At 33.3% G+C, this 14,407-nt stretch overlaps 1 protein-coding gene across 3 annotated transcripts; it reads left to right on the forward strand.

Moving 5' to 3' along the window:
- The first annotated feature begins 6,859 nt into the window (after positions 1-6,859).
- LOC105323263 (uncharacterized) lies at positions 6,860-10,943 on the forward strand. Of its 3 annotated transcripts, XM_020065262.3 has the most exons (7): positions 6,861-7,012; positions 7,736-7,833; positions 8,802-8,921; positions 9,097-9,207; positions 9,503-9,616; positions 10,420-10,519; positions 10,738-10,943. In XM_020065262.3, the coding sequence occupies exons 2-6, from the start codon at positions 7,736-7,738 to the stop codon at positions 10,502-10,504; spliced, it is 528 nt and encodes a 175-aa protein (XP_019920821.2). In that variant the 5' UTR covers positions 6,861-7,012; the 3' UTR covers positions 10,505-10,519; positions 10,738-10,943. The 3 variants fall into 3 exon arrangements, 2 of the variants coding, with proteins under 2 accessions (XP_011420634.2, XP_019920821.2); XM_011422332.4 differs by lacking the exon at positions 8,802-8,921 and having other exon boundaries at positions 6,860-7,012; XR_899260.4 differs by lacking the exons at positions 9,097-9,207; positions 9,503-9,616 and having other exon boundaries at positions 6,862-7,012.
- Positions 10,944-14,407: the final 3,464 nt, after the last annotated feature.

Here is a 14,407-nt window from a genome sequence, read left to right on the forward strand (position 1 = left end):
ATCCTCTAAAAAAGAGATAAAAAGAGATAAGAAATTCTGACCATGTGGCTTGAGTATTGGAATCACCGTGTATTGAAATCAACATTTCTAATTACCACCTTGGGAGTTTTTAAATAATATGATTAAACAGAGTTCGTTTGGGTATTTGATTTCTTTAACGTGATTTATTTTAAATCTAATTCATTTCATATCTTCCTTTCTTTTTCACAATTCTTTCATACGGTTCAATGGTTCCTCGAAAAAAATATTGACTTAATAGTGTCAGGTGTTAAACATGACAACTGCCACCTGTTAAATTTAACATATCTGTTCAATTAGGGTTTTCAAAAATATTAATTCCGAATAAAAATTGTTATTAGGAAAGCTTTCCACTGGCTTTAAAATTTAATTTATCTGTCTGTTATGCGTTCCGACGATCCATTTCGTAAATTTGAGAACTTTTAAAACGTTCAGACGATTATTTCAGATAGAAATGAATGAGTAAAGATATTCAATGATAAAAATCTATTAAACATCACTAATTTTATGCTGATACATGATAACACAAATGAAGTATACCGGTATTTTGAAAGAAGGTTTTCTGTAATAACTCTGAACTGTATCTTAGCTGATATATGTTGGTCTTTTTGTTCTAGATACACTGTATAGAGGGGAAAATATCAACAGATGCAAGAACGATCACTTGAAAAGAGAGAGAACAAAAGCAACTACAAAAATATCTCTCGAATATTAAAACGAAATAGCAATACTAACAGCAAAAAAACCAAAAAAAAAAAAACCAAACAAACACAAAAAAAGAAACAACACCCCCAACCCCCAAAACAAACACCCCCCCCCCCCTCAAATAAAATAAATGAAAAATAAAGAGAACCCTCAAATAAAAAGAAAACCCCAAAAAGTAATATTAATAAGGAAGCTCGCTTATCTCTGTAGAGGGAAGAAAAAAACCCAAAAGTAATACGAGTATTATCAAGAACGGTCGCTCGAATAGAACGAAAAAAAACACCCCAAAAGCAACATTACTAAGAATGGTAGCTTGATAAAAAGACAAAACAAAAGCAACATCGCGCGAATATAAAAAAAAAAACAACAACATAAATGCAATACAATAGATTAAAAAATAATCTAAATAATAATATACGTAAATAACAACAACAAGAGTGATTACTAGGCAACAATAACACAAAACAACATTTAGAACTGTATTGTACTATATAGAGTGGTCCCTGGAAAAGAGAGAACTACAAGGTAAAACGAAAATAACAGGAACAATCGTCCGACACAACAGAAGCAACACGAACAGACAGGAAATTTAACATGTACGACTGCTCGAAAAGAGAGATAACACATACAACACATCAAGGGCGATCTACTCAAATCAGCCGAGTTGAAAGCGAGACAAATCAGTTTGCAAGCAAGCAGAAGGTTCGCCCCAGTCTGCTGCATTAGCTCTATCGGAAAATTGTCATGAACAGGTCGCCTATTAATTGCATGTACATACACAACTGAAGTGATGAAGAGGTTAAATGCAGAAAGGCATGACTGTCCTTAATATAGATTATAGTTTGACTTTCTTTAAAACTCGTCAGTGAAGATGAATGTCTATTAATATTAAGATCTCGCAAGTTTCTTCCGTAAAATTAAATTCCTTACCTCAACTGAGCTACGTTGTACATTGTTATCTAATTCATTATATAATTAAAAATATTCATTAATAATTTTGCTTTGGATCGTCTTTCTACTAGCATTCAACAGCCATGTACCATTCGATTCCATTAAAATAAAACCATAAAACGGAAGTCGCTTTCTTTTTGCAGCTATTATGTTATTATGGACTGCTGTTTGCTCTGCTGACACATTTACCATGATGTGCTATAGCTGCAGCTCATAACGTTGATTCATTGAAATAAGATCGTTTATTGCTTCAAATGACAGGTCATAAAAACTGTCACATTCAAGTACAAATCCCTGTTAAATCATTTGCAAGCGACCATAACGTGTCTGGCAGTCTTGACCTGAAACAATCTTCATTTTACAAATTCCAGTTGTTAAAATTGTTGATCTGCAATTGATCAGGAATCGTTCTGATTAACAGTATTTTGTCCCAGGAAGAACACACCCACATGTACGTTTCAGAGCAGCGGTGAGTATATACGAGTTGAATTCTATGTATAGGTCACTGACTTTAGGTCAGCTAGTGGGAAATCTTACTGATAAATGTATATACGTATCTCGATCAAGATCTAATTGCTTTTTTTTTTTACACTTATTGAAAGTAGGATTTACACCATGCTAAGCAATAGGTTATTATCCACTTTACAAGTACATCGCAAATTTGTACTGTATGCCTTTTCACTAACACCTTCAAGAAGTACAACATAAGTAAATATACATATACATGTATAAGAATATAATCTTATTCTGTTATTTCTGAGAGAGAGAAAGGTTTATGTTATACCTATAATAAATTTTAATAACATACTCTCATACCACTAAACTTAATTGTGGAATGTTACAAGGGTTGATGAGGTATTGACAAAACCGTGCAAATAGCTTGTAGCATGAAACAAAAAGGAATATTAAAGGAATGAATTCGACGCAGTTTTTAAAGAATTGCAAACGATTTCAACCTAATTTACATGAATATGATTTCAGTAGCTTTTGAATTTCAGTTTTCTCCAACGAGTGCATAAAGTGATGACGAATTATGTGTATCAATATCAATGATTTTACAAATTGAAAAGTGCTGTCATGCGGATTGATTTTTCGTGTAATAGTGAAAAAAGTTTACATATGTATAATTCATTTTTCTTAAAGTTAAGTGAAAATATACTAAGTTACAAAAAACCAAAAAAAACCAAAAAAACAACAACAACAACAACAACACAAACACAAAAAACACCCAAAAAGGACACAGAAAAAAGCTAGTAATGTCAACTTTTCATTTTTAATTATTTTTAATGGGTTGTAAAATTCCTTATTTTACATATAAACCTTGATCAAAATTCAATTAAAAATATATCATTGATATTTGTATAAAATCATTTATAAATTAGAAGTAAAAGGCTTACTTCTTTTCAACTTTAATTGTACGTTCACATTTTTTAAGGTTGTTCAAGGTCGGGTTAATTTAATTAATTTAAGGCTCTTAGAACGTTAGAAACGCAATAAAACAATTTAAATCTTTGCTTTTTCATAAATCCACCGCCTTGCCCTATGGCGATTATTTAACTCTACAACCAAGAGGAGGATTTTTCGTTCTATCTTAAAATTAAAGATATTTTCAGAAATTTAAAATGTCTATAGTGTCTTATATCTTTATACAGCTCTCTTCTTCTAAAGGAGATCAATAAAGTATCAAAACGGCTATGACCAACCAGCCTCCTTAATGATTAAAAAGGATAAATTTAAATGCTCTGCGTTCTGTTCGTTAGAAAATAATGATTTGTCAAAGTGAAATGATCAGCTCCCAAGCAAACGTTCTTGTCGATCTAAACGGCGCGCTGATTTGTCGCTTGTTTGTATATATTCATCATCATTGCCATGTTTCTGCAAAAGAAAGCTCCGCGCTTTTCTTTTTGTGTTGTTTCCATTTTGATAAGAAGTAATTGTACAAGAGAGAGGAACAAAGATGATCGTTTTGTTTGCAGGTCCTCTTGTGATTTTCTTCCAAGATAACGTAAAAGCAATGAAATGCCAGATGTAAATACACAACAGGATTTTATACGTTGTTAGGACAAAATTAATTGTGAACAATTGATGTCGTATAAAATAATGTTTTAGCAAGTGTAGAAAATTAAGTTCATTTATTTTTATAAATGACAGTAAATTGCACAAAATTTAAACTTCACGAAGTTAACGTCATGCAAATATGTATCACAAAAATGCATATATTTGTTCAATAAACATCATATTTAATTTAATTAAGCACACACAACGATTTTTACATTAAAACTTATGTTCACCCATGCAGGTACAGGCTAAACTGAAACTTCAAAAAAAAAAAACTTTTAACAGATTCAAATCAGAGGATTTAATTTGCTTTTATGCCGGAGGTCATGTACAGTAGGAGTTTAAGTGCCAAGTTTGACTAGGAAGTAATTTACATTAAGGACTTTGCGGTTAGCCCGATCACTCCCAAATTTGCCGGTACTAAATGAAGTCGACAAGTCCTTGTTGTACTCTTATGGAAACTAACGAACCAAGCTCACCTAGTCCGTCCTTGTATGTTTGTTTCCTTTACAAATAGTTGGCTTTTGTTAAATAAATTTTTATTAGTTAAATAGTATATGTTCGACACATATATACTAAACGTAAAGACATTCGTCAAACCCATTAAAAAAAGAAAGGAAAACATTAAGAAAAAAAAAAAAAAATATATATATATATATATATATATATATATATATATATATATATATATATATATATATATATATATATATATATATATATATATATATACATGAATAAAACCTCAAGTTAAAAAAATCAAAGACTCCCTCGGAGGAAGAAATAGTTGACGCTTTCCAAATCTCTTGTTCTTTAGCCGGAAGACATTGCTTTTTAAATAAACAGTAGTTTCTGGGACGAACCTGTTATGTAATATGAGAGACAAATGATGGAAATCTAGCGGATGTTGGGGAGTTTTAGTTTGCTGTCGGTAACAGATTCTCGGTCGGAAATGGGAACATTCACTCCACTTCATGATAGATCGTCATTTAAGTAGTTGGCAGTCATTGCGTTCAATACATTGTCTTTTCTCTACACACTAAAAGACTTCAGATACAGTTGATTAATAAAGTATTGCCAGATCGTCTGATTAGCTTCTACCCCACATATCGTTTTCACATGATCAAAATTAGAATAAACACTTTGGAATGCAGCATATTGATTCTCAAGAATCCTGACAAGCCATTGCTCCCTTAAGTCAAATGGTAACTAGATTTGCAAAACTATTGTGACAAAGTCTTTTTAGTACTTTTTCTATTTTCTCTTAAGTATACATATGCAACGATAAGTATGCATGAAATATGCTAATAACACACTGCAACTTATACGTAAATTCAAATGAGTCTAGAACATCAAACTACCTATATACCTGTCAACTTTTCAAAGCTTAAAGAAAACAAGAATGGCCCTCCCCCACTGGTTGCCGAGTCATGATCGCCAGGACTTAACTTTGTATTGTCACCAAACAAGTGTCCATTATCAGAGAATGTCGAGATTTTGTGGAGAACTCTCTTCCCTGACCATCTGCCGGGGAAGGACCCTTCGTCATCCCCAATACTTTCCCCGTCATGCCTAATCTTTTGTGCAAACCAAGACGATAAGGCGCCCCTACCCAAACCAAGATAGCTGTCAAAAATACATGATTCTGATAATGGTCTCTGGAATAATCGGGATGGAATGGAGGAAGGGGCTCTGAGAAATCTCGTAGGAAACCCCTGTTTCTGAGCTATGTATGGGTGTCTCCGCCACTGGCAATGATCGACTTCGTGACATGGGACCAGCCCTGTCATTCGATATATCTATCCCGTATTGACATTCCAGATTTACGATTTCCACCCAAACCGCTGTATTATTTCCAGATAGAATTCTAAACTATTTTGCTTTTTTTTCTTGCTGCTAAAATGCTTTAGCAATTTTATAAACACAACTAAGAATTAATCTTTAAATTTAATCATATATCAAAAATGAAATTAATATTTTATGATTTTGATATTTTTTGATTCAGTCAGTGTTATAACATTCTTCCAAATAAAAAATGAATTGCTGTCTTCAAATCTCTCTTTTTTTTCAACTTTAACGGTGTACACTTATTTTAAGGTTTTTTCAATTGATAACAGAGATTTTTTTTTTACAGTTTCCGCGTCATCTTCAGCATCTGTATCACATTAGATTCATATTGAATTGAAGGTTTTCTGATTTATGAATTTTTAAAAACTTGTTGTCCACCTTACCAATTCCTAGAATACCGCTCTCTAATATTTGCTTCAGAATGCAAGGAATAAATCTAAAGATAACTGTACAATTTGTTTTATGTTTGAACCAAAAATCCTTACGAAGAAAGATGAAGCAGTAGATATACCATAAGGTTAACTAGGTCTCTTGCATTAATCTTATCACGTGATGAATTGTTCGTCGAAATTTAAAACGTGGCAATGTCATTTTTAATCATTGAAATCCAAGGTCAACCAGTATATTAACAACACTTCACTGTGGCATCAGCAGCTACGCATAATCTTGATAATTTCCTTTACAATTTCACCAATTCATATTATGAACTTAAAGTATATATATATACCAACTTAAATCGGTGCATATTACTATTTTTACAACGAAGACTGTGACTTTTTTCTATTAATAAGAAGGTTGAAGTGGTAATGGGCGCATGCCAGGGACTAAGTTCAACATACAGAGTAATTTTCGGCTGTTGACCCACTACTGACCCGCGCGACACTTTGGCAATTTCCTCCCATTCATTCCACACACGTACGCACAAAACATCTGTTATTGACAGAAATCAATCTCAAAAAAGAAAAGAACAATCTCAAACTTAAGCATATACAGAACATGTAAATTGGAGTTCGTCTTTCATTGCTACAAGCAAATGGATTTTTTTCCTTGAGTTTATCTTCAAAGTCATTTTCACAATCGTAAGACAAAAAGAAAACGTATTTTAAAGACATGAAAATATTACTATCTTATTATCTAGTACAAGAATTGTAAGCTTCTGCAATTTCTGCTAACACTAAGAAGTTTAATGAATTGAAAAAGTAACGAAAATAAGCGTAGAAGCAATATCTCCTCCTCGGTACGAGGATCGTCATTTCTGATGTAAATGAACGGGGTCAGGTTGGAGGTACTTCAAGACCGATTGGTCTCTTAGCTGCCTACGTGATTTTACTAACGACACAGCCGCTATAAATTCGAAAGGTGAAAATGTTTCATCCATTCCATTATTGATAGGTGCTAAGGGAGAAAGAAAGCGGATTATTCAGAAACAAAGGTTAGTATTTATATAAAGGAGACATGCTTAGGAGTTTGCAAATTCAAAAGCAATTTCTATAAAATTATTTCTTTTCATTTGATATTTAATCAATTTGGAATTTTAAAAAGATGAAAAAATTAAAGAAAAAGTAATTGATGAGTAAAAATACTAATAACTACAACATTTAACTTTCGAGGTAGCATTGCTAAATATTTTGTTAATAAATTATTTTCATTTATATAATTCTGTAAGTAAGGTAACTAAGAAAAATCACATTGCTTTAACTGTTTAGGAAAGACTCATAATCGTTAATTTCCCCCCAGAAAATTGTTCTTTTCTTAACATTGACCGTAAACATTTATCTTCAATAGCATTCAATTTGATAAGTGTAATTACCATAAGTTGGGGGTGGGGTAGCTAAATGCGTTCTTTACCTTATTTTCAACCATTCATAGAAATAATATATGTGAATTAAATCTATTCCTTTTTCATTCAATGAGAGAAATATAGAACAGTGTTTCAGGGCCAGCATCTCAGTGTTGAATTTCCGAAACCAGCATACACAGAAGTAACAAAACATAACAAAAACAAAATTTTATGAAAACTAGATACTAAAGTGTTTTGGGTTGCTACAGTTCAGTTTTGAATGAGAGGCGACAAAAAAAAGAAGAAAGAATATTTACGGAATTAATCCACCGGATTCGTTTTGACAGTGGAATTAACTGTTCCTTCATGTTGCAGATGCTCCGAACACAGATCTTGGCCAGTGTGTGTTGTCTGCTGATAGCTGTGTCCAGTTTGGTAGATAGCCGGTTTCTAGATCAGGACGAGGAAGCGCGGTAAGTTAAATCGAGTTTCTTGAATTTTATTTTCGCAAATTTATAAATCAAAAATTAAAATTTTGGTACAATATCAGTTGTAAAATGTCGCCTTTTTTCTGATAGAACTTGTAATTAGTTTTTCTTGAATTTCTTTCTTGTCAATTCTTTCCAATACTTTCCAGCAAGCTGTACTTTTCTAAACTGTAAACCAATGTTGTAAAATATATAGATATTTCTCCTCTTTAAATGCTGTTATATAGGCACTGTTTAATACTATACCAGTTTAAGATTAACATAGAAATTGAAATTGACAGCATACATTTCAATTATCAATATGTTGTCTTTACAAGCAAACGATAAAATATCTGAAAAAAAATAATCATACGGCAAAGTAAGATTTCTTTAGAGCAGTTGAAAATAACTGTTTTTTAATTCCAAATGCTGAACGACAAATCAAATAGAATTTGCGCATTTTTATTATTAACGATATGCTTTTATTGAGCATGTGATAAATGAGCATCAAAGTTTAAAAAAAGTGGAAACCAATCATCGATGACAAATATTATAACTCTATGATCTTAAGCATATTCAAAATTTCTGTGTCGTGATTGCAAGCCCTGGTCTATCCGTTAACTTTCATCATCATAAAAATGTTCTTTTATTAATTACAATTGATCAATCTTCCAGACGAGGTGATGCGCACTTGACATCATTATCACAGTCTTAAAAGGGATTCAATCTTTTTCTGCAATGTGGCTGAAACGATCACTTTTCTTAGAACTTCAAAACTCGTTGATCATTGCAATTATGTTTTTAAAGACATTAGCACTGGTTCAATATAATTTATTGCTTTTTTCCTGTCATAATTTTGTGCAAGTCCATTTCATATACGTTTTATAACTCTTCTTTATCTCTAAAATACTGTTTTGAATTGAAGTTTGTTGTATTGCTTTGTGTGTTTTTGTTAAGAACTATGTCATTTACAGTTTTAAACGACAGACAGCAGATATGAGATTATCAGAATTACATGCCATACGAGAAATACTCAACAGATTACCGACCGGATGTTCACAATACGCATGCGGATTAGTGGACATTTTCAGAAGGTATCGATACGCATGCATTAATATAAATACAAATGCATGCTGGGAACCCGTGTTAAGATGACTCCTCCACGAGACTGAAGTTCGGCATTGTATCCGACCAATTATGGTTCACGAATGAAGGGTTACCAGCATACATTTAATTTTTATTACATATATATCGTTTTACATTATCCAGATATGACAAGAGATCATGGTCCGATCAGCGAATGGCCGAAATAAAAGCTCTGCTAGGTTTGAAGAACCAGGGAAATGTTATAGCTCACGGTCTTTATGACCCTTACAAGATGTAGGTAGTAATGTTATAACTGTCGTCTGCTTCTAGAGTGACGTGGTGACTCCACGCTCTGTGACGTCATTTGTGTGTGTGCTTTTCTCCCAAATGCTTCTCTCAGTCTGGCTAGTTGTGAAGGTATATCCTTTTTCTGTCTCGACCTTTTTGCTAAACCAAAAACTGCGTCCTCCAACTTCACTCAACTTGTCTTCTGGTTTCTTATTATCTGTTTAGTAAGAGTATTTCTAAAGAAGAAAAAAATTGTTCCTTGATTGACTTATGATTCTAATGGTATTCTTACAATATACAGATTTATGAGGAAACGCACTTCTTCTGATCAACGCATTGCGGAGCTTCAAGCGCTTATTGCGTTAGTTCATGGGCGCGGTAACGTTGCACACGGACAGTTAGACCCAGCTCTGATGTAGGTATCTGGACGGGCTTTATATGTTCACAGACATGCGAAATTCTTTTCACTGTCTCTTCAAAGCCCTCTTCTTCGTATTCTGTGTATTTGTGGACCCTCTTGTGTCGAACCTTGGCTTTTCCCCTCAGTCTTTCTTCTATCGTGTAGATTAGTTTTAGTGGGTGCACATAGTACTAGTAATTCGTTCCTCTGTGATTTATTCAATATGTCTAAACAGCCACATAGAGTATATCATTATTATCCACCTCCGTATTTTTTTCTTTTCTAGTTTCTACATTTGCTTTATACAAACGTACAGAGATGTTTAATCTTCTTTCATCATTGTTATGTTCTTCACAGTTTTGTGCAGAATTTCATCTTTTTTCTATTTTTTTTTTAAATCTGTCTTTAAATGTTGCTAAGTTATTTTTCTTGTAACAGTGTAAATTTAATATTTCCCAAAATATGCAACAATTCAAACTTAGGTACTATGTATTTAAGTTTAAAAAAATAATGCGTAAACGCTTTAATTGATCTTTAATATTCTTATATGATTTACATTTTTCCTGGTCATTTTTCTATCGCCTGTGACATCTAAACATTTACTCTATTAAGTGGTAGAAACTTTCATATCAAAGTCGTGTACCATCTACGTTTCCCTCGGTATATGTCCTTGGACTTTAAAAAGTTTAAAATTCCTATCTGTGTCCAAATCTTTAAAATGCCAAATAACGAAGGTTAATCGGTTTGGTTGAAGATTTATGCATTGGTCAGTAGGTCGGCAGGGGCAAGGCTTGTAATACAATACATTTCTCCTTTAGCGGAAGACGGAAGCGTGCAGCAGAATGGCTGAGTAAGACATTTTCAAACGGAAAGAATTTTGCAGATGAAGAAACAAGCCATTGAAGTGTTGTGATTTTGGTAAGTCAATCTGGTTCCGACTTTTCTATGATTTTTGCAGATTAATTATGATTATGTTACAAGATTAAGTTAATATTCATATTGCTCTTATTGGGTAGCAAGATGCTTTGGATTCTAAGTTATCGTATCAGACGTTTTTATTCAGCTCAGATTATTTAATCCGATGTCTGATCAATATCTTCTAGGATTTAACAGGAGGTGTTGTTTGCTTTTTCCAGATTTTATTTATGGATCTCATAAGCGGTCCTGTAAAGGTACCCGGATACAGTGTATTTATATGGAACGTGAGGAATTGGATGACAGCTTAATAAATAAATCGTCCTATGTCAGTTCATCTTTTTGTCTCAGGAATACCAGCTGTGCTGGTTGTCTTCGTCTGTTGTGTGTTTGTTCATGTGTTTAAATTAAAATAATATTTAATATTTTTAATTTTCTTTCTTTTACACTCGAGTTTTGTTTTGCGAGCATTGGTTCTTTAACATTGAGATAGACGCCGTCTTCTTTCTGTATTGGCTATATGACAGGGTTTTTCTCCACTGATATGCAAACGCGTTGATGATATGAACTTACAAAATGTATTATGTAACAGAACCAACCTTTCGGAAATGGTGCTTCGTCAGTTTGAAACATTGCTTTCTACGCATTCATTTGTATTATCAATTGGATGTTTTTCCCTAATGTACTGACTTATTTTGATCTTATTTCTTCAAATCTTTAATTCACTATTGAAAATTTACAAACAGTACATGTAGAAATGTTACATTTTGGGTAAAAGGCATGCACCTCAAAATTCACGAATTTGATGATTGGAAAGTAAAGGGACTTTGGATTGTATCGATAACATCTCAACAAAACGGAAACGGAAACCCTGCGCATAGATATGAATACACTTGCAAGGAATCAAATACTAGAAAGAGATATATAGCACGGAAGGTAATTTCGATTTTATTGCTAGATATTATACTAGAAAATAATTATGTCGCATGTGAGAATGGTAAGATTGACGAGTGGAGCAGATACATCTAAAATGTTCTTGATTATTACGTGCCGTATGTTCCTTTAAACTCGGAGATTCTGTTACTTTTATACAAATTGATAACGTAACCTGCAAGCCTGTAAATTTCAATAAAACCACGCTATAGTTTCGTCCTGAAAGCCAGAGGTTAAGGAAATTCCAAATAAAAGTCCTTATAAAAGCCCTTATTAAAAAACGAATCCCATTACAGCTATGCATAGAAAGAATGTTAGTTTCATTGATACTGTCTTGTTAATATAAATGTTACAAATGTATGACAGTACCAAACTATATTGAAACAAAGTTTTGCTGCGGACGGGACTGTCGAAAATTTCTTTTTGAGAAGAACTTAGAAGAATAATCCTAATCCGGAAAGATGCTTAGAATTCAAGAGTAAACGGAGACAGACGTTATAAAAAAAGAAAATATACATGTACACGTGAACATCGCTGAACACCGGATTAAACATCAAAATGATTTATTATACATAATGAGGAGATACAATGTCATATTATGAAATCAGATGATACAATACTTATAGTGTAATCTCATGTGGGCCTTTAAACGCCTATTGATAGAGTAATTTCCTAGTCCCAGGTTCATGAAACTGTCTAAAGTCCAAATGGAGACTTGGCATTTAACGTTAAAAGAACATGCAAACATTTGAAATGTAATGTAGGGGTGTTTCTGATATTAATAGATATACATAGTTTTAGTGTTGATTTAAAGTCTTTGAGTATCTGACGAATCATTGACATTTGACTTAAGTCGAAGATTTTATATGATCCTAGGGACAGGTGTAACATTTTGAAGACGTCCTCTTTTCTACTAGAACAGAAGAGTCTTTGCTTTTACATTGCTTTTCACATACATCAAGCAATTTCAATATTAAACGAATATCAATAATGAAAATTTGAAAACATTTTAAGTCTTCTGATGTCCTGGACAGTTAGTTTAAAACTAATTCCAACAAGTTTCAAATTTTAAACAAGATATCCATTTCGTTTGAATACTGTAGACACATAATACTGTTTCAGTAAATGGACGGATGCACCGTACTCTAACTTCCGGTTCCGGTTTCGCTGCCGACTATGTCAAATTGACAAACTTATTACGTCTTTGTGATGGCACGATTTGCATCCTTCGATAAACACAACCAAACCCAAGAGTTATATTTTGTTTCTCCTCAACTGTATAACAATGGTCAAATACAGACTTTTTTTTAAACGTCAAAACTTCAATTTCAAATTTTTCGCAGACGCCGTTTGGATTGGGTCCGCCATTAATAAGGTCTCTACAATGCCTGGGAAGGCCATTGTCGTTGGCGTAGCAGCCACCATGCTTTGGGTGAGCGTTTAAAATAAAGCGCGGGAATCTCAATGGGTCTTTTTGGTAGATGTAATACCATGGGCAGCTGGATCTATCCTGCAAGAGATCTGAGTCCTCTGTCTGAAGGTCGTGGCACCTGTACGATGGATTGAGATTTGGGAGAGGGGTCTCATGTGCAAAGAACTGGTACCCTCCCGAGGAAAGAAAGGTCTCGTTGTTCATCCGATCCAGATATTCTTTTAACTGGGCTTCATTGCAAAGACGGGGTATCGTTCTTGAATAAACCAATTGCAATAGATATCCAGAGGTCTGAAGAAAAAATGCATATAAAACTAGGTGTTATAACTGGTTATAAAGAATGGGTAGCAAATCTTGCTGAGCTGAGATGTACAACAAACAACAACAACAACAACAAACGAATAGTACTAGAGATAAGTTACATCAGCTAAATCTATAGGTGATCATTAGTAACTAAGTTATCAACTATTCATCATTAAAATGCTCATTATCCATATACTTACCAAAGTTAATAAAAGCATCATGTCTTTACAAATCGTAGTCATCCAAATAAAAAGAGCTTAACGTGGTAAGTGGTTTTTATAAAGCCAGAGAAACAGGAACTACCGTTTATTCGGAACTAAGAGATTAATTTTGAAATGATAGGAAATTTCCCTTCTAAGTTGTGAAACGGGAAAGTATGACGTCTTGGATACACTAAAAATAGTCGCGTCACCTTCATTTTCTCCAACTGGGGTTATATTGACTCTGAAATTGATAACAAGGTATAAAAATTCAAACATCTTTAAATATTTTTGCATGCATCCGTCTTTTTCAGTCTTTGAATGTGATATGATGTATATTCTTGAATGCATGGATGTTTGAAGACTTGCATTTCGACTATGGAAAGACAATTTTAACTGCAAAATTTATACATTCATATATATTTAAGTTAATAACCTGTGTGTTTAGTGCTTAGGGGCAATGCTAAATGGCTAGAACATTGATACATTATAATAGCAAAGCAGAATGTAATGAAGCAACGATCAGACAGCAAAGAAGTAAACAATAACACAGGACTGAGGGCAACCGTCGACCTAATCACATGGGCCATTCATAAAATCCGAGGTTTTCACCTGGATAACTAATTCAACTTCCGAATTCCTGAAGACTTCCCTTGCATTAGATTATAAATATAGACTCCCTCCCATCAACAAGCCACTCTGATAAGAATTTAAGAGGAGTATTTATATATATTAGCCATTTCAAATCTTACAACAAAGCGGTCTATGCTCACTAACTTTTCAGGACTGAGCCCGTTGAATCGCTTGTGCGATTCGTTCGTGAATTAATTGCTTAACTTTTGTTTATATTTCTATGAAATTATTAAACATTGAAATGATTATGACTGGCAAGATGACATCAATGACGTACGAGCATTTCAAGATTCTTTGATATAGTTATACTGATAACTACTGTGGATCAATAAATGTATAAATTCACCTTCCTAACTTGAATTAGTTAAAAATACAATTGCAATCTTCAAA

The sequence above is a fragment of the Magallana gigas genome, chromosome 5, assembly GCF_963853765.1.
Source record: "Magallana gigas chromosome 5, xbMagGiga1.1, whole genome shotgun sequence".
NCBI lineage: Eukaryota > Metazoa > Mollusca > Bivalvia > Ostreida > Ostreidae > Magallana > Magallana gigas.